This window comes from Protobothrops mucrosquamatus, unplaced genomic scaffold, assembly GCF_001527695.2.
Source record: "Protobothrops mucrosquamatus isolate PMUCROS unplaced genomic scaffold, P.Mucros_1.0 scaffold719, whole genome shotgun sequence".
NCBI lineage: Eukaryota > Metazoa > Chordata > Lepidosauria > Squamata > Viperidae > Protobothrops > Protobothrops mucrosquamatus.
Window position 1 is genome coordinate 251,252 of NW_015386999.1, and position 19,794 is coordinate 271,045.

At 42.9% G+C, this 19,794-nt stretch overlaps 1 protein-coding gene across 1 annotated transcript in view; it reads left to right on the top strand.

Moving 5' to 3' along the window:
* The window catches only part of LOC107289556 (seizure protein 6 homolog), a 51,438-nt gene that overhangs the window by 6,056 nt on the left and 25,588 nt on the right, over positions 1-19,794 (top strand). Inside the window, exons 2-9 of the mRNA XM_029284568.1 lie at positions 7,735-7,953; positions 8,472-8,789; positions 9,598-9,728; positions 10,855-11,047; positions 12,344-12,529; positions 13,922-14,093; positions 14,759-14,922; positions 16,160-16,354. Of these exons, the coding sequence (XP_029140401.1) occupies positions 7,735-7,953; positions 8,472-8,789; positions 9,598-9,728; positions 10,855-11,047; positions 12,344-12,529; positions 13,922-14,093; positions 14,759-14,922; positions 16,160-16,354 (1,578 nt within the window). The remainder of the gene's footprint in view (positions 1-7,734; positions 7,954-8,471; positions 8,790-9,597; positions 9,729-10,854; positions 11,048-12,343; positions 12,530-13,921; positions 14,094-14,758; positions 14,923-16,159; positions 16,355-19,794) is intronic.

Consider the following 19,794-nt stretch of genomic DNA (forward strand, 5'->3'; position numbering starts at 1 on the left):
GGGCCGTTGATACATAGCAGGGAGCCAGGTATATAATCAACAGGCCCACTTGAACCCCCTGCCCCCACTTCACAAGGAGGGACTCTCCACCGTCTATCTGAGGCACAGTGGTCTCCCTCGGACATAGGTTCTCCCTTATAATGACCGCTACCCCGCCGCCCCTACCCCGGGTCCTTGGCTGATGGAATACCTGGAAACCCGGTTACCTAGGTTATCGCATAACCCCACAGGGCATTGAAATGGACCCAGAGAAGGTCAGAGCAGTATTAGAATGGGCACCACCCCGCACAAGAAAGCAACTGCAAAGTTTCCTGGGCTTCGCAAACTTTTACCACCAATTCATCCCCTCATTTGCCCAGATAGCCCTGCCCCTCACGAACTTACTAAAAACGAAGGGAACATCCTCAGTAAAACCTAGCCAGCCACTAACATGGACAATGGAGTGCCAAGCAGCGTTTGAGAGATTAAAGAGACTTTTTTCTGCCGAACCAGTACTGAGGCACCCAGACATGGATAAGCCCTTCGTAATACAGGCGGATGCAAGTGATGTGGCAGTGGGGGCTGTACTATTACAAGAAAACAATGAAGGGGTATTGCAACCCTGTCCGTATACATCCAAGAAACTCATGGAAACGGAACAGCGCTGGCCTGTGTGGGAGAAAGAGGCATACGGGATACGTTGGTCATTACGTGGCGCCAGTTCCTTGAAGGCAACAAAATCCCTTTCCAGGTGTGGACAGACCACAAAAATGTGGAAGCCCTGAAAACACCGAGGAAGCTCAACCCCAAGCAAGCCCGCTTATGCTGTCCTAGACAGGAGATTTTGCCTTATTCCAATCTGGAACAGATAGATAACTCAGAGGAACAAACAGAAAATATTGCTTTATTCTGGGAATCCTAAACAATGACTTACAGTTTGCAGAGGTGCATCCAAAATATGTTTCTGCAATTTTGATTGTCCCACAGGTAAATTGATATTAGATTTTCCCCTCTTCTCCTTCTTAAATGTCACATGTTGGCGTGCCCATGAGATCTCCAACCGTGTAGCTGGAAGCCATGGGCTGAATGAACAAAGGCAATCCCATGTGGCTAGTGTCCAGGAAGTATCCCAATGACCTTTAGAAACTCCTCCCATTGACCTATTAACAAACCCAGTCTTTAACCCAATAACTGCCAGGGTCCAGAATACTCCCCGCTTGGAAATTTAAATTTCCACCACTAACTGAAATAGCAAAAATATAGCATTAAGGCATGCAATACCCATTGTTAACTACCTTGTGACTAAATAGGTAAAATACAGTATCAAACATGCATAACTATAAAGTAAATATGAAACATGCACAAATATAACAAAAATAAGCAAGTGTTACATCAAACAATGCATAAACACAATACATAATTTGAGGTTTGATCTTCTGGTTCAGTCATCATCGGTGATCAGCCTGGTACAAGTGTCTTTGAGTCACGACCAGACTCACGTGGCTTCACGATCTGGACCTCAGCTTGGCAAAGTAGTTCATCAACTGGGTGGGCCCGGTGCGCAAGTCCCATGGGCCAATGGTACTGGTATACATTCTTGTCTCTAAGTGAGACAAGGTCTTCTTCCTGTAAAAGAAACTGGAACCAAATCTGGAACAGAAAAACTGGAACCCAAAGCTTCTCAGGAACAAAGGGAACTGGATTCACAGGATACTCAGGAACTGAAGAACCTGGAAACACAGGAACAGCTGGATCTGGAAACACAGGAACAGTTGGGGCTGAAGAATCAGGATCAGGAACATCTGGAAACTCAGGAACAGCTGGATCTGAAGAATCAGGAACCACAGCTGGAACTGAAGAATCAGGAACAACAGCTGGAACTGAAGGATCAGGAACAACAGCTGGAACTGAAGGATCAGGAACAACAGCTGGAACTGAAGACTCAGGATACTCAGGAACCGAAGTATCTGGAACCACCGATGGAGTATTGAAGATGGCTGCTACTGTTGTCATCAGGGTAGTGAGGACTTCATGTGTGGGTGTGGGTGTCTTTAACGACATAGAGCCCATGATTTCGCGGGGTGCACCAATCATGTGCTCCCATGCTTCGCCTATGCGCGCTTCGCCCATGTGAGATGTATGGGGAAGGCAATTTTTGGCCGTCAGGCATTTGTCAATCACTGGGTCATGGCAAATGTCTTCAATAGTCTGTAAGTCCTTGCAGACTCCTATAAGGTTCATTCTTGGGATGCTAAGACAAGTGATCAAGATGATCAAAGCTATGCCTAATCTCAGGTGCTTCCGCTTAGACAGGCGCTTGAAGCAGATCGGTTGACGTTTACTGGGTGCCTGAAGTTGGAGGTTGGCACGTTGATCTGGAGTTGGAAGTACATAGCATTTTGGTCTCTGTGGCATTTGTCTCTTTGAACAGACCAAGAACTCAGGACTTTCTAGCCAGGTCAATTCTGTTAACTGTGTGGCAAGGTTGGGCCACTTCACTTGATTCACAAAGTTGTTACCTGTTGGCACATGTTGCCATTGTTCAGGGCTCAAAGATGTTTCAACTCTTTTCATTCTGTTACCTACATAGACATAGAAATGACAGCTTTGTTTGTAGATGTGGCTTGACATCTCCTTGCTGTCTGCATAGAAGGTGGTAGACTGTAGTTCAAGGCACAACGTATTCGCTGTCAAGTTGGTGAGCTTTACAGTCAAAGTGGTACCACATAGTTCTAACCTTGGTATGGTGTGGCCTTCATGTATTGTTAGTCTCGCTTTTCCAAAGAAGACACCGAGACTGCAGCTCTCCCCGCTGTAGACTCTGATGTATCTTATGGTTGCAAACAAGATGACGTAAGTGTGGCTCTCCCCGCTGTAGACTGTGACGCATCTTAAGGCTGCATTTGCCTTCGTTGACACATCTAAGGAAGCGTACAATTCATTCTTTTGCACTGTGGTGGGTGAGCTGGAAACATACGTGCACTGCACTTGCATACTCTTGGGACATCTTGGAAGTACACTCCATGACTCCCGGTCTTGCAGACATTGTTTGTCTTGTTTGTCCTCTATGGACAAGGCTAAGTTGTTGTGATTCTGACTGGTCTGGAACACTGTTGCTTCCAAAGCAGGTTTGGTTGTCACAAGCGCATAGTGTTCTAGGTGTGGTTTCAGGTGAGGTGCTGTTCCATTGCTGGGAATGGAGGTGTTTGATATGCTCACCTGGGTTGGGATTTGCAGTTGATCAACACAAACTGTCCCTCCTATGGCCCATCTGAGTTCCGTCTTAATGGCTACTGGGGTTCCTGGTGGACCTTTGATTCTCTCATCAGAGCCAATGGACTCTGGGGCGTCTCTTCCCACCATGAGTAGGATTTTAGCTTCAGGATCTAGAGGAGGGATTAAATCAGCTATGTGTGCTAAGTGAGGTATTTTTCTTGCTGCCTCTGGTGTTGAGATTTCGCTGCGGTCTCCCATTCCAACACTGATGGTAACCGGAAATGTGAGCTTCCATCTATCGCTTCTATGCGTAGACCAGTGATTTTCCTCCCCGCCGTGCGCATTTGAACTGTGCACGTATTTATTGCAAAATGCTTCAGTTTACTCGGGAGGTCAAAAAGGTCGAAAAAGGCGGGCTTTGCTGGTCCCAGCATTTTCACCAGTTCCAATTTACGCTCAAGCATTTGCCGGGGGGAAAGAATCAGCAGGGCATTTTGGATTTGTAAAAACATTACACTTAATTAAACGGCAATTTTGGTGGCCATCCATAAAAAAGGACATAGAAAGTTACGTGGCCAGCTGCCCAAAGTGTGCAACTGCAAAGAGGTTGCAAGGGAAATCGCCCGGACTGTCACAAACAGTGGCAAATCCCTCAGCCCCCTGGAGGGAAATAGCCATGGATTTTATAGTGGAATTACCAGAAAGCAATGGGGATACTGTTGTCTGGACAGTCACGGACTTGTTTTCCAAACAGGTGCACTTTATCCCTTGCCAAAAGATTCCCACCACAAAAGCCTTAGTGAAACTTTTCGTCCAGCATATTTACAGATTGCATGGGGCACCCCAACGCATCATATATGATAGGGGAGTGCAATTTACGTCTGCATTTTGGAAGGAATTTTTATCCCTCTTAGGGACCACTCAGGGACTGACATCTAGCCATCACCCTCAGTCGAATGGTCAATCAGAAAAATCGAACTCAGTACTTGAGCAATATTTAAGATGCTTTCTTAGTTTCCAGCAGTCGGATTGGACGGACTTACTCCCTTTCGCAGAAGTTGCCTACAATAATGCAGTCCACTCCAGCACAGGTTACACTTCTTTTCAAATAGCTACCGGTCAAAGTTTCAACCCCATGCCAGAACTAACCCCAAACGAACCGGTGATCCCATCACTGAAACAATGGATGGAACAATTACAAAACACCTGGCCAATAGTTAGAAAAGCACTAGATGAAGCTAGGCAGGCATACAAAGCACAAGCCGATAAAAAAAGGGTTGAGCCTACACCATTCATTATAGGAGAAATGGTGTACTTATCTACAAAATACCTAAAGTCCCTACAACCCTGTAAAAAACTTGGACCAAAATATATAGGGCCTTTTCCAATTAAAAGAATCATAAACCCAGTAACAGTAGAATTAGAATTACCCAAAAATCTCAGGCAAATACACCCAAATTTTCATTGCAGCTTGCTGAAAAGAGAGCATCAGTCACCGTTACGGCCAAAAATCCCCCCCCTCCACCTCCAATCTTGGTGGAGGGCGAACAACACTTCGAGATAAAGGAAATCCTAGATTCTAGGAGATAACATGGGACAACTCAGTACCTAGTAGCATGGAAACACCTCCCTGCCTCACAAAACGAGTGGGTCCATAAACGTCATGTCAGAGCCCCGAAGCTATTAAAGAAGTTTCACACAGAGTATCCTAAAAAGCCAGACTAACTTTTATACCTGTTTTGTTTTCTTTTCAGGTGGATCTCTCTTATTTTTAAGGGGGCAGGATGTCAGAATCCAATTATATTTCATTTCTAGTTATCGACTATGGAAAACCCCATTTCTGCCCTCTCTGGATTCTGTCATACTACGAAGGGGAAGGGGGATGAGCAAAGGGGTTTTATGGCTCTCACTTCCTTCATTAAAACTTCAAAGGGACTGAATGTGGATCTCACCAAAAGGACTGACCATAACAATATGGCCCATCAGCTTTCATCTACTACTCTCTGAAGTCTCCCTTCCACCGGTCGAGAGGAAAAGGGGGTGGAAATGTAACGCCTGGGATTGTCACTGGAAGGACGGTGGGGTGGGGGCTGCTTGGGAACACTTAAAACCTTGAATGGTAGGGGTTGGGCCTCAGGTCCTGTCTAGAACGCCTGCAACCATGTTCTCTTAATAAAGATGCCTGTTGGAAGAAATATTCCAAGAGTTCTGTCTTCTTAAGATGCAAAGTGGGGTGGGTCCTTACAGTATTGTACTCTGGGGAGTCATCACTTTTAAACTACATTTAAGTTTGTAACTGTTACTATTTATTTCAATTTATTTGGCCAAAGAAACATAGAAAATAAATTGGGGTGATGATGGTGAAGGTATATGCCACATTTTTTAAGGAGCTACTATCACATGTTTAGGATTTGGCCTTAGAGAATTTAAGTTCATAGAATCATGTTTCTGATTCTTATTTCTATGTCAACTATTTGCTTGGGAAAACAGATTATATCTATTTGGAAAAAGAAAAACGTATGTGGCCCAATTCCCCTATTGTAACAGATGGAGTGCTCTCAATGCAGTTTATAAACTCTATCTTGAAAGAACCCTGCCCTCTAAAACCTTTCCCAATGTTAGCCATTTTAAGAAGTGTGGACTTCAGTTCCCAGAATACCTCAGCCAGCGTTGGGGGTAATCTAAAATAACAGCTGTAAAATAACCGTGGAAGCGTTCATAGCGCAAAAGAGAAGGCCTGAATGTGGTTAGAAGAACTAGCATAGTCAGTGATCAGTATACAAACATTGCATAGTTTACCTATGTAATTTCATCTTTAGAAATTATACAAAATAAACCAAGAATGCCCAGAAGACGCTTAGCTGCTGTTGAAAGACCTGGCAAGACCACACACAGCATTATAAAGTAGTCCTTAACTTATGACCACAATTGGAGCTTTTGTTACAAGCAAAGCAGTTGTTAATGAGTCATGCCCAGTTTTATGACCTAACAACTGTGGTTGTTAAGCAAATCACCAAGTTGTTAAGTGAGCCACATAGCCATTAAATGAGTTTGGCTTCCCCCTGTTAACTTTGCTTCTCAGAAGCCAGTTGGGAAGATCACAAATGGTGATCATATGACCACAGGACGTATAACCTTTGTAAATACATGTTGGTTGCCAAGCGCCCAAATTCATGATCCTGTTATTACAGGGATGCTGTGGTGGTCGTAAATGCGAGCACCAGTCGTCACTTTTTTCAGCTCTGTCACAATTTTGAACGGTCGCTAAATGAATGATAAGTCAAGACTATAAATGGCTAGGCTCAACCATAGGATGGTGGCAACTCTTTTGTTGAAGGCTCCTCTTTTTTCCATCAATGTGCTGCCAAAGGAAGAAGAACCAAGGGGCCGGTGGACAGAGAAGAGCATTCGGTGTACATGCAGTCCTTGATTTACAACCATTCATTTAGTGACTGTTCAAAGTTACAACGGAACTGAAAAAAGTGATTTAAGACAGTTTTTCACATTTACAACGATTGCAGCATCCCCATGGTCACGTGATCAAAATTTGGACGCTTGGCAACTGCATGTATTTATGATGGTTGCAGTGCCCCAGGGTCATGTGGTCACGTTGTGCAACCTTTGGACAAGCAAACTCAATGGGGAAACCAGATTTATTTAGCAACTGTGTTATTAATTTAACAACTGGAGTGATTCACTTAATAACTGTGTCAAGAAAGGTCATAAATGGGGTGAAATTCACTTAACTTTTCACTTAACAAATTTTCGGCTCAATTGTGGTTGTAAGTTGAGGGCTAACTGCAGTTGTGCAGGATTGGACCAATGTGTAAGGAAGGCAGACCAAGATTATAGGCCTGGATGGACATTAGGTTGTAAAGCATAAATAAACAACTAAGATGTAGGCCTGTCTGTTGCTATAGAAACTCCTTAAGTGATTTGTACCTCTCTCTCTCTCTCTCTCTCTCTCTCTCTCTGTGTGTGTGTGTGTGTGTGTGTGCATTTGTTTATGTATGTGTGTGTAATCAACCTATCTCACAAAGCTGGTTGTTGTGCTGCCATATCTGGGCCACAAAAACCTACAACATGGGTGTCCAATCTTTTGGCTTGCCTGGATTGCGTTGAATGAAGAGTTGCCTTGGGCTGCATATATAATATACATAGCATAGTTAATGTATATAAATCACATAAAAATATATAAAGTTTATGATATTTGGGAGCTGCATTAGTAGATGTTCAGGGCTAAATGCGGTCCACAGACCATGGGTGGGACCCGCCTGACCTAGAAGGTCATATGTTCTTAGCTTTTTGTAGCTCTTTGCTGCCATCTGTGGCTGTCTGGGATTTTGCAGCCCAGAAAAGCCAGTCCCAGGAAAAATGGTGGGAAATAGTGCTATGCATGCTGGTCCGGGAGGGAAAGTGCAACCTTGCTAAATTTAGCAAATTTACAATTTGCAGCGCATTTTCTTTTCTGTGGACTTATGAGGCCAATGTGAGAAGAACATGGAGGACAGGCCACTATTAACCCTTTGTCTCCTGCAGGCCTGCCTCTCTGGGAAAAGGAGGATGCCACCCCGTCCCCGCTGTTGGAGGCCCTCTCATCAGAGGCCATGGAGGGACCCAAGGAGGAGGAAATGGGGGTCTCAGCAGAGGTGCGGGGGTCCCCGCCCCCCAGTCCCGAAGGCCTCTCTGAATTGCTGCAGGGGACACTGCTGAGAAAGGAGTTTTCTGGGGGCGCGGTGGTGGAAGAGCCAATTCCTGGTGAGAAAAAGCAAAGAATTTGGGGAAGGGGAAGGGTTCTGTCTGGGATGGGACTATTTGTAGAGGAGAGGGTGGCTCGGGTTGAAGAGAAATGGAGGGGCAGGGGTGATTCTTGGAGGGGGATTGTGGGCCTATTATAACGGGAGACGTCATTGTGAATCATAAAGTTTGACATTGCACTTTTAAAAAGGGGTTAATGGATAGTTCTATACAGTGCTTTTTTTGTAAAAAAAAAAAAAAAAAAGGTGCCGGAACTCACACACGTTATACAACCCGTCTTGCCTACCCTACAAGGTTCCATCCAAAAAAGGTGCCGGAACTCCGTTCTGGGTGTTCTATGACAAAAAAAGCCCTGGTTCTATAATTGCACATTGGTTTTTCTGCCAGAAAAACAGTTTTGTGGCAGAGAGGACATTTTTGGGGGGGAGGGAGGGTATGAGAGGGTTGCAGTGTTTTTACCTCCTCTGTTCTGACTTCCCTGCAACCCTTCTTTTTAACTGTCTCCTCCTTGGCCCTAGGAGGACAGTCTTCTACTTTGCCCCCATTCCATCCGCCCATCCAGCATCTAGATGGTGGGATGGTCCTTGAGACCTCCGAGGCCACAGCCACCGGCCCCTCCCCATTGACCACCGCTGCCCCTCCCACTGGCTTCCTACTCACCACCCCTCCAGCTTCAACAGCGGGCGCTCCACCCCGGTTGCCCCCTCCACCGGACGAGATGGGTTCTGCCAACCGCCCCATCTCGTCCACCACCACAGCCTTCATCCCCGAAGGTGAGGAAGAGACGACCACCACCCTGATTACTACAACGACTATCACGACAGTTCACACCCCTGGTAAGTGATATGAGTGAGATGCAAAGATTTCAGAAGTGGGCAGAAAGACAACTTCATCCTGATGCTCTCCCATCCCTTGCCCCAGCACCTGCCCACCCAGCAGTTTGAAAGCATGCAAATGCGAGTAGATAAAAAGGTACCACTTCAGTGGGAAGGTAACAGCATTCCATGCGCCACGGTATATAGTCATATTGGCCACATGACCACCGAAGTGTCTTTAGACCAGGGGTCCCCAACCTGTGGACCACGGCTCACTACCAGCCTATTGGCCAGCGAGCCACGTGAGTGGCTGGCTGATGTGTGTATGTGTGCATGTGTGCACACAGCACCACTCGTGCAAGCATCACTGTTGCAGTAATTTGCAGTTGCGGTAATTTGCGGCCCCACTCGTGTGATTGTCACCGCAAACATCACGGGTGCTTGTGGCCCCACTTGCACGAGCAATGGGTGTTGGTGCGCATGCACATGCTCATGCATGCATTCACCCGCCCCAAACCATCCCTTCTTTTCCCCCTCCACCCCAGCTAGGGCCGCCAACCCCGAAAAGTTGGGGAACTCTGCTTTTTTAGACAACACTGCCCCCCCCCCCCAGCTAAGAAATGGAGATGAGCACCGCTCTCTAGAGTCGGAGATGGCTGGGCAGGGGAAACTATTATCTTTACCTTTATCATTCCCCAGCCAAAAAGCCTGGATGACCCATAATGAGTCACCAAATAGTGGTAGGCTGAACATGGCTGAAAAATATGGACCATCCTGGACTAAACTGACTTCACTCTTCTTTGTCTCCTTTCCTGCCTCCCTCCCCAAGTGCTTTGCAACAACATCACCGACATTGAAGGCTATGTTGAATCTCCCGATTACGCTGGTACTACCTTTTATGGAGGCCTGGATTGTACTTACACCATTTCAGTGTACGTGGGCTACGGCATAGAAGTACAGGTGAGAGGGGATGAATTGGTCGACACCGAAGAAGTTAAAAGTATGTCTGAAGTTGGGATTGATCATTCTTTTTCAAAAGTGTTTAGAAATAGACAAATGATCAGCGATAGCTGACCATGTTACAGGTAATCCTTGACTTACAACCATTTGTTTGGTGACCGTTCAAAGTTACAATGGCACTGAAAAAAGTGACTTAGATCTGGTTCTTGCACTTATGACCATTGCAGCATCCCCACGGTCACATGACCAAAATTTGGGTGCTTGGCAACCAGCAGGTATTTACAACTATTGCAGTGTCCTGGGGTCATGTGATCATCATTTGCAAGCTTCCCAGCTGACCTCTGACAAGCAGAGTCAATGGGGAAGCTAGATTTGTTTAACAGCCACATGATCCACTTAAGAACTGCCGTGGTTTGCTTAAAAACCATAGCAAAAAGGTCATAAAATTGGGTGCGGCTCACTTAGCAACAGAAATTCTGGACCTAACTGTGGTTGTAAGTCAAGGACTATCTGTAGGGTTTAGTGGCATTTGGCATGCTTTGAAAACAGGAGCACAGCACCTCCCTGCTGTTTGGAAAAGCTGTCTGTTTCAGGAATCTTTGCCAGGCTATAAAAAAAGATGCTGCTGCTTTAAGAGTTGCGTTCATTTAGTGAATGGATTCTTTAAAAGCAGCATCCTCTTTTTCTTTCCCCTCAGGCTTGCACTGAAGGCTGGAAAAAAAACCAAGCTGTTTTAAGAAACACCAAAGTGATATTATAGTGATAAGATAACCTTTATTGTCATTTTTTTACTATAGCACACTGGCCCAGATTAAAAATGAAATTCTGTTGCCTGCTGTCAAAAGAAAGTATATATCTACCCATACACATACATAGTTGTACAAGAATCAAAGGACTTTGGAAACATTTCTGAAGCATGTCCAACCCTGTCCATTAGATGAATATTTGGTTCAAGTCCTGTTTTGGAGATGGGCTTCCACTTGCCTCCTCCGTTCCCCATAGCTTCCTGATAATATTTGCTCTTAATTTTAGATTCTTGAACAATATTAAAAATATGTGAAGCATAAGCAAGTGTGTCCATCCTCTTATTCTTCTCCCTTCCTTTGTCAACTTCCATGACTTCCAGGTGCAGACTCTGAACTTGTCCAAGGAGGATTCACTGACCGTGGAAGGACTGGGAGGGGAGAAGCCTGTTGTCTTGGCCAATGAGTCATTGATGGTTGAGGGGCAAGTGATCCGTAGCCCAACCAATCAGGTCCTGATTCATTTCCAGAACTACCACACCACCACCCCTGGTGTCTTCAGATTCCACTACCAGGGTAAGGCACGACTACCTCCTCATTTCACCTTCCTTTAAATGACCTTTCCCTGCTTAGTCTTCCTCAAAGAGTTGGGATTCCAACTCAAAACCTTCCAGGCTGATTATGGTTGCCTAGACTGCACATTATGGGAAGCATATCTCAAAGGTGCTTTTTCAAGAGGCAACTGGACTTTCTTTGTTTTTCCTTGAAGATGTTTCACTTCTGTCCAAGAAGCTTCTTGGATGAGAAGCTAAACATCTTTAAGGAAAAACAAAGAAATTTCAGTTGCCTCTTGAAAAAGCACCTTTGGGACAACCATGACCTGGATGACTGAGAATCCCCATAAACATGTGGGAAGCATAGTTCCATACCTAAATAAAATAAGGGGGAATTTCTCATCCCATTGAGCAGTGGGACCTTTTCCCAATACCTGAGGAACGAGAAAGCAATGAGATGGAGGATTATAATTATTTTTTCAGGATTGGACTGAGGTTTTGGGCTGTTCTAGCACCTGTGTGACAAAGCCAGACCTGGTAAAAGCTGATTCTCACTTGGGTCATTCAGAACAAAACTGGACATTATGATATCACTATATCTACACTATACATATTTCATGTATTATTAGGATTGATGGGTTTGTCTCAGTGTAGCCCTATCTAATTGCATGCACATTTCTCCAAATCCAGGCTGCTGTACTTATGCATGAAATGGGGAGGGAGGCCTCATCTGAAGAGCAAACGAGACATATAATATAATTTCCAGAAGCTCTTTTCCTTAGATGTGTTCTAATCCCAGAAGCACTGGAAAGAAATCTCTTGAACATGATGGCAGTGGGTTTAACAAGGCTTTATCTGCCTTACAGCTTGACTAATTTACATAAGAGTGAAAGAAAATCCTTCCTGTAAATCCAAACCAGAAGGAACCATATCTCACTGAAAAAAAACAAAACAAAAAGAAAGCCAATAAACCCATTTATAAATTAAGGATATATGCACCCAACGACATTCAGAGTAGATGAGAACTTCTTCGGGTCCATCATATCATAACATAGAAGTTCTCATCTACTCTGAATGTTATATGGTACAAAATTCAGTGTGGACTCTGTGTGTTAAAAAGACTAATTTGAGGCAGCGAGCATACCGAAAATGAACAAAAACCTATTAACTGTTCTCTAGGTGTACAAATATTTATCAAGTACTGGCAGAATTGAGCATGTTCCTTTAGGAATGCATATCGTTCCTTGAAGGCACTTTTGTTGAGCATAATTACCTGTTATATTTCCCTGACTGTAACCTTCCTATCTCCCAACCCCAGCTTTCCTGCTCAGCTGTGGCTTCCCCAGTAGGCCAGAAAATGGGGATGTCATGGTAACCAATCTCCATCCAGGGGGCTCTGCCACTTTCAAATGTGAGTCAGGTTTCCAGTTGAGGGGTGAAGAGATACTCATTTGCCTCAACGTCAGCCGCCCTCGGTGGAGTGGCACCAGCCCTGCATGTGTGGGTGAGTGAAGGAATAAAATGAACTAGGAGATGCGGCCTTGACAAAAGATTGGAGTGGAATGAACAAAAGGGAGAGCATTTTAAAGCTTTCTGAGTCCCAGGGGCAGAACGTTATTTGGAGAATCCTTTCTTCCTTCATTATATGACAATGTAATTTTTTTATTTTTGGCATTTTTTTTTATCCACTGATACCAACGGCCCAGTTAATGGGGGCATGAGTGTAACTTCAAAATGCCATAATAATTGTCGGAATTATAGTTTTTTTTAATGGATGAGTTTTCCACTAATCAAAAGTATCTATCTGGCTGATTGTCTCAAATACTGAATTATCATTTGGAAGCTAAGAATCTTTTGGCCCAGCAGGGGACCGATTTAAGAATTTACTGTTGAAGAAAAGAGAATTATTTTGTTTTCTTTTGCCATTTATAATACCGACAGATGAATTTTGGTTCCTCCACTCTGTGGAGTTAAAGTGTAAAGATTTATACAGTTATGAATGATGCAAGAACAGGGCAAATAACACTTTTTCCTCTAAATGTTAAAACAGGCAGTTACACAATGAACGGATTGCCAATATGTTCAGAATGAAAATGTTTCTTTGCAGAATGCATAATTTATTGTCACAAGGTGCAGGGATGATAGTAATTCAATAGCTTTAGAAAGACATAAAATTAGACAAATTAACAGTGGATAAAGCCTCAATAGCTATTTTGTCATTAGAATGGAAGCTTTATATTTAGAGGTATTGCCAGACATTCTGGGCAAACACCCACGGATTTACACAATAATATCCTTCTAGTGATTTTCTTAGAGTATCTAACTGGCCTCAGTTTGAAGAATAATGCTGGGCAAAATAGATCTTTCAATAATGCCCAATTTTTCCTGTAATTTTGAGCTCCTTGAACAATTGCAAATACTCCATGGAAATCCTAAATTATAGATCCAGGATCTTTGGGATTTAAGTTTAAATTTTCCATATTAGCTACAAAATCCTAGGCAATCCAAGACACCCATGGTCAGGTAAAACTGTGACTTTTATATTCTTTGCCAATCACATGAAAATGTATCTTGGCTAGGGATGATAAACGTATTTGCAACGTACATGATAAATGTATTTGCAAAGAATGAGGACCTTAATGATATTTGGTGATTTTTTTTTGCCAAGTGGCTTTGAACTCCAAAAGGCAATGTTGAAATAAGGACCCTGGGAAGTGTCAGGGGTTGGCTTAGCCAGGGATTCAGGATAAAACTTAGTTTTATCTGGGTAAAACTATTTCTTCTGCCAAAATGAGATCTTTCTAAGGATACATGAAATGATAAGCAGGATTCTGGATTCTAAGAATTCTAGGGGGAAATGGGACTTGTAAAGAACATCTAGCCTTCCTCCCCCTAGCTTCCTGTGGAGGAACAGTTCACAACGCCACTCGTGGACACATTGTGGCTCCAGAGGCCCCAGGAGGACCACGTGGTCGGAACCTGACCTGCCGCTGGTTGGTGGAAGCACCTGAAGGCCAGAGGCTCCATCTACACTTTGAAAGAGTGGCACTGGATGAGGATAATGACAAGTGAGAAAATGGAAAAATGGGGATGAGGGGGTGAGAAGATGGAAAATTGACAGGCAGTCAAGCATGCCATGGAAGTGGGAGTGGAGAAGGGAGCAGAGAAGAGAGAAGATGGGGTGGCATCAGCTGAGGACCAGCAGGAAGGATTGAGATCCATTTCAGAGAACGTCAAGAACCTTGCCTGGTGCAGGGAGGAGGGATGAGAGCAACAATCAGTCTGTAGGACATAGAAGAAACAGGAGGAAGAAACAGGAGGAGAAAGATATTTTTGTTTTTCCACAAAAATATGATGGACTCTCATGAAACACTTGAAGTAGGGAAGTCCAAAGGAATTTAGAACTGTCCTTAGAGAAGGGATAAGTGAACTGTTAAAGAGAAACCTGAACAAAAGATTACAATGGCTTTGCCTTCATTTGGCTGAAGTGAGAAAGTTGGACAGCTTTTCAAGTTTGATGCCAGCCTTTCAAGACTATGACACCGCAGGGATTCCAGGAATGCTATTTTATTGTTAGAGGGTATAATACCAAAATCTTGCGTAAACTCTTATCTGAATCCGTTACGGTCCACTCATACCTTTCTCAAGGTTTGCTCTAAATTTGTTTACACACAGTATGTCATGTACCCTGAGTTGGGGAGATCTGTTTACCCAAACCCTTTCCCTTTCCCAGGCTGATGATCCGCAGTGGGAGTAGCACTTTCTCCCCTATCATTTATGATTCTGACATGGATGATGTCCCAGAACGGGGATTGCTAAGTGATGCTCAGTCCCTCATTGTTGAATTGGTCAGCGAAGGACCCGCTATGCCCCTCATCCTTAGCCTGCGCTACGAAGGTGAGAATGTAATCTTATTAACCCCTCCCTGCATTTTACTTGCTCAAAAATAGTAGAGGCGAGAAAACAGTGATGTTGTCTTCTCTCTTGGCAGCAGTTTCTGACAGTTGCTATTGGTAACTTTGGAAAGTCATCAAATCGAACAAGCATGATAATATGCAATACTGTTGTGAGCTAAGTGTTGGAAGCTTATTTTAGTAAAACAAAATTCCGCTTTGTCATTTGGGGTTGGATAAATTACTAGGGTGCCGTGATGAGGCCGCATGCCACTGATGGGCTAAAACCCTTGTGGTGCTACAGGATGCATAACAGTTCTGGGAACTCATTGGTTTCACTCCAGATTCTGTAAAGAAAAGAAAAGTTTACAGTGTGGTTAGGACAAAAAAATGGGATCGAGACACATGAAAGCGAAGAAGCAAAGAGTCCACAAGGAAGGATACAAGAGGAAGGCTGGAGAATGGGAAAGACAGGAACTTCAGCAGAAGGTCGGAGGCAGGGAACCCAGACAAGAAAGAGGTCACCAGGGAGAAAGGCTGGTGGTAGCTTGAGGGAGAAATGAATTTAAGTAGCATTGATTCAGGACTTGAGCACATGTCCTACAAGGGTAGACTGAAGGAATTGGGAAGATAAGCGTGCAGAAAAGAAGACTGAGGAAGATGACCAAAAACTGTTTTCCATGGCCAAAGAAACTAGGACCAGGAATAATAAGTATAAGTTGTAGCTGGATAGATTCTGTTTAAATATAAGAAAGAACTTCCTTAACAGTTCCTAACAGCTAAGCTGGCTGGGGAATTCTGGAGGTTGAGGTCCACACATCCTCAGGTTGCCTAGCCCTAGATTGAAACCTAGATTGGTTTGTGATCAGAAGAAGCTGTGGGTCAATACCTAGAGCTGGTTTCTCTTCCAATCAGATGAATATTGGAGGCAGAAAGAGGATAAAGTTTGAGAAAGCAACGTTGGCAGGAAAGAAGTGATCAGACATAGAAGGTTGCTGAATGGATACAAAACTTTAAACAACTTTAGATCTGACTTGACTGCATTCTTCTTGTGGTTTGACCAAGATGTGGTAATGTTGTAGTTGAACTTGTAATAGTTGCACCAAGTTAACAACAAATGTAGGGTTGATCCCATCTTCAAGGAGATATTATTGTAATATTTTACTGCAATGGGAGAGAGATCAGAAGCTATAACCTTTATAAGGGCAGTTTTCTGACTTTTTTGCTCCCCCTGGTGGCAGCTTTTGATGAAGATCGATGTTATGAACCGTTCCTGGCCCATGGAAATTTCAGCACATCAGACCCTCTGTATCGTACAGGGACCATTGTAGAGTTTGCTTGCAGTGCAGGATACATGCTTGAGCAGGGTCCTTCGGCCATTGAATGCATTGATTCAAGAGACCCCCGCTGGAATGAAAGCGAGCCCACCTGCAAAGGTAATCATTCTTCATCTCAAACTCTCCGCTCAATTTTCTTCTGGAGCCTGATGCATAATGTCTTTTCTTCTTGATTGCTCTTTTGTGTTTCTGCCCTGCTGCCTGAAAGAGTAATGGTGTGCGCTGATGGGGCACAACAGGCCTGAGCAAATTAAGATGCTATGTACTGGGTTTTATGAATTCAGGCAGGTGTTTGCACAGCTGAGCAAATTGGGGCAGAGGCAGAAGCCAACATGATTGGAAGGAGAGGAGAGTTGTGGCAGTGTGTGGATCTGGCAAGATCTGTACAAAGTCTGGTAATTAAAATGGGACAGCTGCAGGTTCTAAAAATGCTGCTTTACAAGCAAGAACAGTGCATGATCTAGAAAGCTATTTGCATAGGGCTGAACGGTTCTGGAAGCAGACAGTCACATTAACTGGGTTTTAGAGTTACTAGAGCCCCACTTATCTCCTTCAGAAAGGGACCAAAAAGGCTAAATAATCTCACTATCCCCTTCATCATTGATCAGAAGTGGAACAAAGAGGAAAAATAACAGCTCTCAAAAGAAACCAGCATGGCTGCATAAGGAACTCTCTGATCAATTGAAAGATAAAAAGAACAAGTATAGAAAGTGGAAAGAGGGACACATAACTAAGTCAGAATATCAGCAAATAGCCCGAGCCTGCAAAGACGAAGTGAGGAAAGCTAAGGCTCAGAATGAACTAAGGCTTGCANCTAAGGCTTGCAACCAAAGTCAAAAATAACAAAAAAAGCTTCTTTCAACATGTAAAAAACAAGAAAAAAGTGAAGGAAACAATTGGTCCATTAGTGGGTGAAAGTGGCAAGAAGGTGACAAGCAACAGGGAGAAAGCAGAACTATTTAACTCATTTTTCGCATCTGTCTTTACACAAAGGGAAAAAACAGACCAACCTATCAAAAACAGTGCCACCCTCAATAATGGCGGAGAGATTCAAAAAGTACTTAATTGATTTTATACACCCAGACCAAAATGGGTTCTTACCAAATAGGCAGACTAAACGGAATATAAGAACTATTCTAGATATCCTCGAATTTTACGAATCGCACAGTGAACGGCAAGTGGCTCTCCTGTTTCTTGATGCACAGAAGGCCTTTGACAATGTCAATTGGCAATTTATGATCCAACAACTAAAATTAATGGAAGCCGTGGAAATTTTTTTTAATGTAATAGCCGCAATATATTCTAAACAAAGCGCGCAGATTATAGTAAATGGGGAGGCCACTGATAGATTTAACATACAGAAAGGTACAAGACAGGGATGCCCTCTTTCGCCATTGCTGTTTATATATACTCTAGAAATCCTCGCTAGAGCTGTAAGGCAAGAAGAGCAGATTAAAGGACTTAAGATCAAGAAAGAAACATACAAACTTCAGGCTTATGCAGATGACCTAGCATTTATTTTAGAAGATCCAGAACATTCAGGGCAGAAACTATTCGAAACTCTGGAAGAATACGGGGATCATGCAGGCTTAAAAATAAACAAAAATAAAACAAAGATCATCACAAAAAATATGACTAACACACAAAAAGGTTCACTTGAGGCAAAATTAGGCATACATGTAATTTCCAAATTTAAATACCTAGGGATAGTCATTTCAGCACGCTGCTCATCAATTAAAGAAGACAACTATGGTAAATTAGTACAGAATATTAAAATAGATCTAGAATGCTGGAAAAACTTGCACCTTTCACTACTTGGGAGAATTGCAGCGGTAAAAATGAACATTCTACCAAAAATGGTATTTTTGTTTCAGAATATCCCAATTCAACTAGATAAGAAATTTTTCAAGGAGTTAAACCAAATAACCTTAGGATTTGTATGGGCTGGTAAGAAGGCTAGAATAAAATTAAAGGCTCTACAAGATGCCAAATAAAGGGGTGGTTTAGGTTTCCCTGATTGGGAATTATATTACCAAGCTGCGGCCCTGACATGGATTAGTGATTGGATAACCTTAGGAAATCAAAGATGCTTACAGTTAGAGGGCTATGATCTGCAGCAGGGATGGCATGCTCATATGTGGATGGGGCAAAACAGAAATCACCAATATTTTTTAAGACACAAGGTTAGGCAAGGTTTAATAAAAAGCTGGAACAAAGTTAAACGTCAATACTACACAAAGTTCCCGACCTGGTTATCGCCACTGGAGGCAGTTACATACCCCAATTTGTTTAGGAAAGACAAGGTCATTACATACAAAGACATTTTGTCAGAAGAGGGTTATTTAAAATCAAAACAAGAGTTAAGTCAACAAGGTATTGATATAGAGTGGTGGTCTTACCTCCAGATCCAAGCAAGATACATGAAAGATAAGCAAGAATGGGGTATTAATAGACAAGATATGGGGCTAGACAAAATATTACTGGGCCCGGAGAAAAATCAAATAAAGAATATTTATAAACACCTACTAGAGTATAGATTATTCGAAGAACAGGTCAAAGAAACAATGGTGACTTGGGCGATAGACATAGGACATAACATTAATTTGGATCAATGGCAGCAGGTATGGACGTGAAATAATAAAATCACATTGGCGTCATCATATAAAGAGAATTTGTATAAGATGGTTTACAGATGGCATCTCCCTCCAGCCAGATTAGCCAAAATCTATAACGGATATTCACCTATGTGTTGGAAATGTAAAAAAGAAAGGGGCACTTTTTTCATGTTTGGTGGACATGTAGGAAAGCACAGGTGTATTGGCGTATGGTCTGGGAATGGGCAATAGAAATGACCAAGCAAAACATTCAGTACAAACCTGAGTCTTTGTTGTTAGGAATACTTGAAAAAAATGTAAGTAAAGATGACACATTCATACATGTGGTTACAGCTGCAAGGATATTATTTGCTCAAAATTGGAAAGCTACAGAGGCATCGAGTGGGGAAACATTAATTCAGAAAATCTTGTATTGCGCAGAATTAGACAGGATAACTAAAAGATTAAAAAATCAGGATGAAACAGACTTTTATCAAATATGGAACAAATTTTATAGATGGTGGGAAAAAAAATGGAGGTCACTGTAATGAAATAAGTTAAGATTGAGATTAGTATGATGCTACTGTAAAGAAGATTTATTTGTCATTAATGTAAATATAGACTGAGATGTTTGTCAAATGTCGATTTACCATGTTCAATGTTTTTAATTTTTTTTCTTTTTATTCAATAAATTTTTTCAAAAAATAAAAATAAAAAAAAATAGTGCCATAAAAAACAAAATAGAGATACAAGTTAAGATAGGCAAGAAAATGGTAAGTGAACACCTGTCCAGCCTAGACGAGTTCAAATCACCAGGACCAGATGGATTACACCCCAGGGTTCTTAAGGAGCTGGCGGATGTGATCTCAGAACCACTGAACTATATTTTTCAAAGATCCTGGAGCACTGGGGAACTACCAGAGGACTGGAAAAGAGCTGATGTAG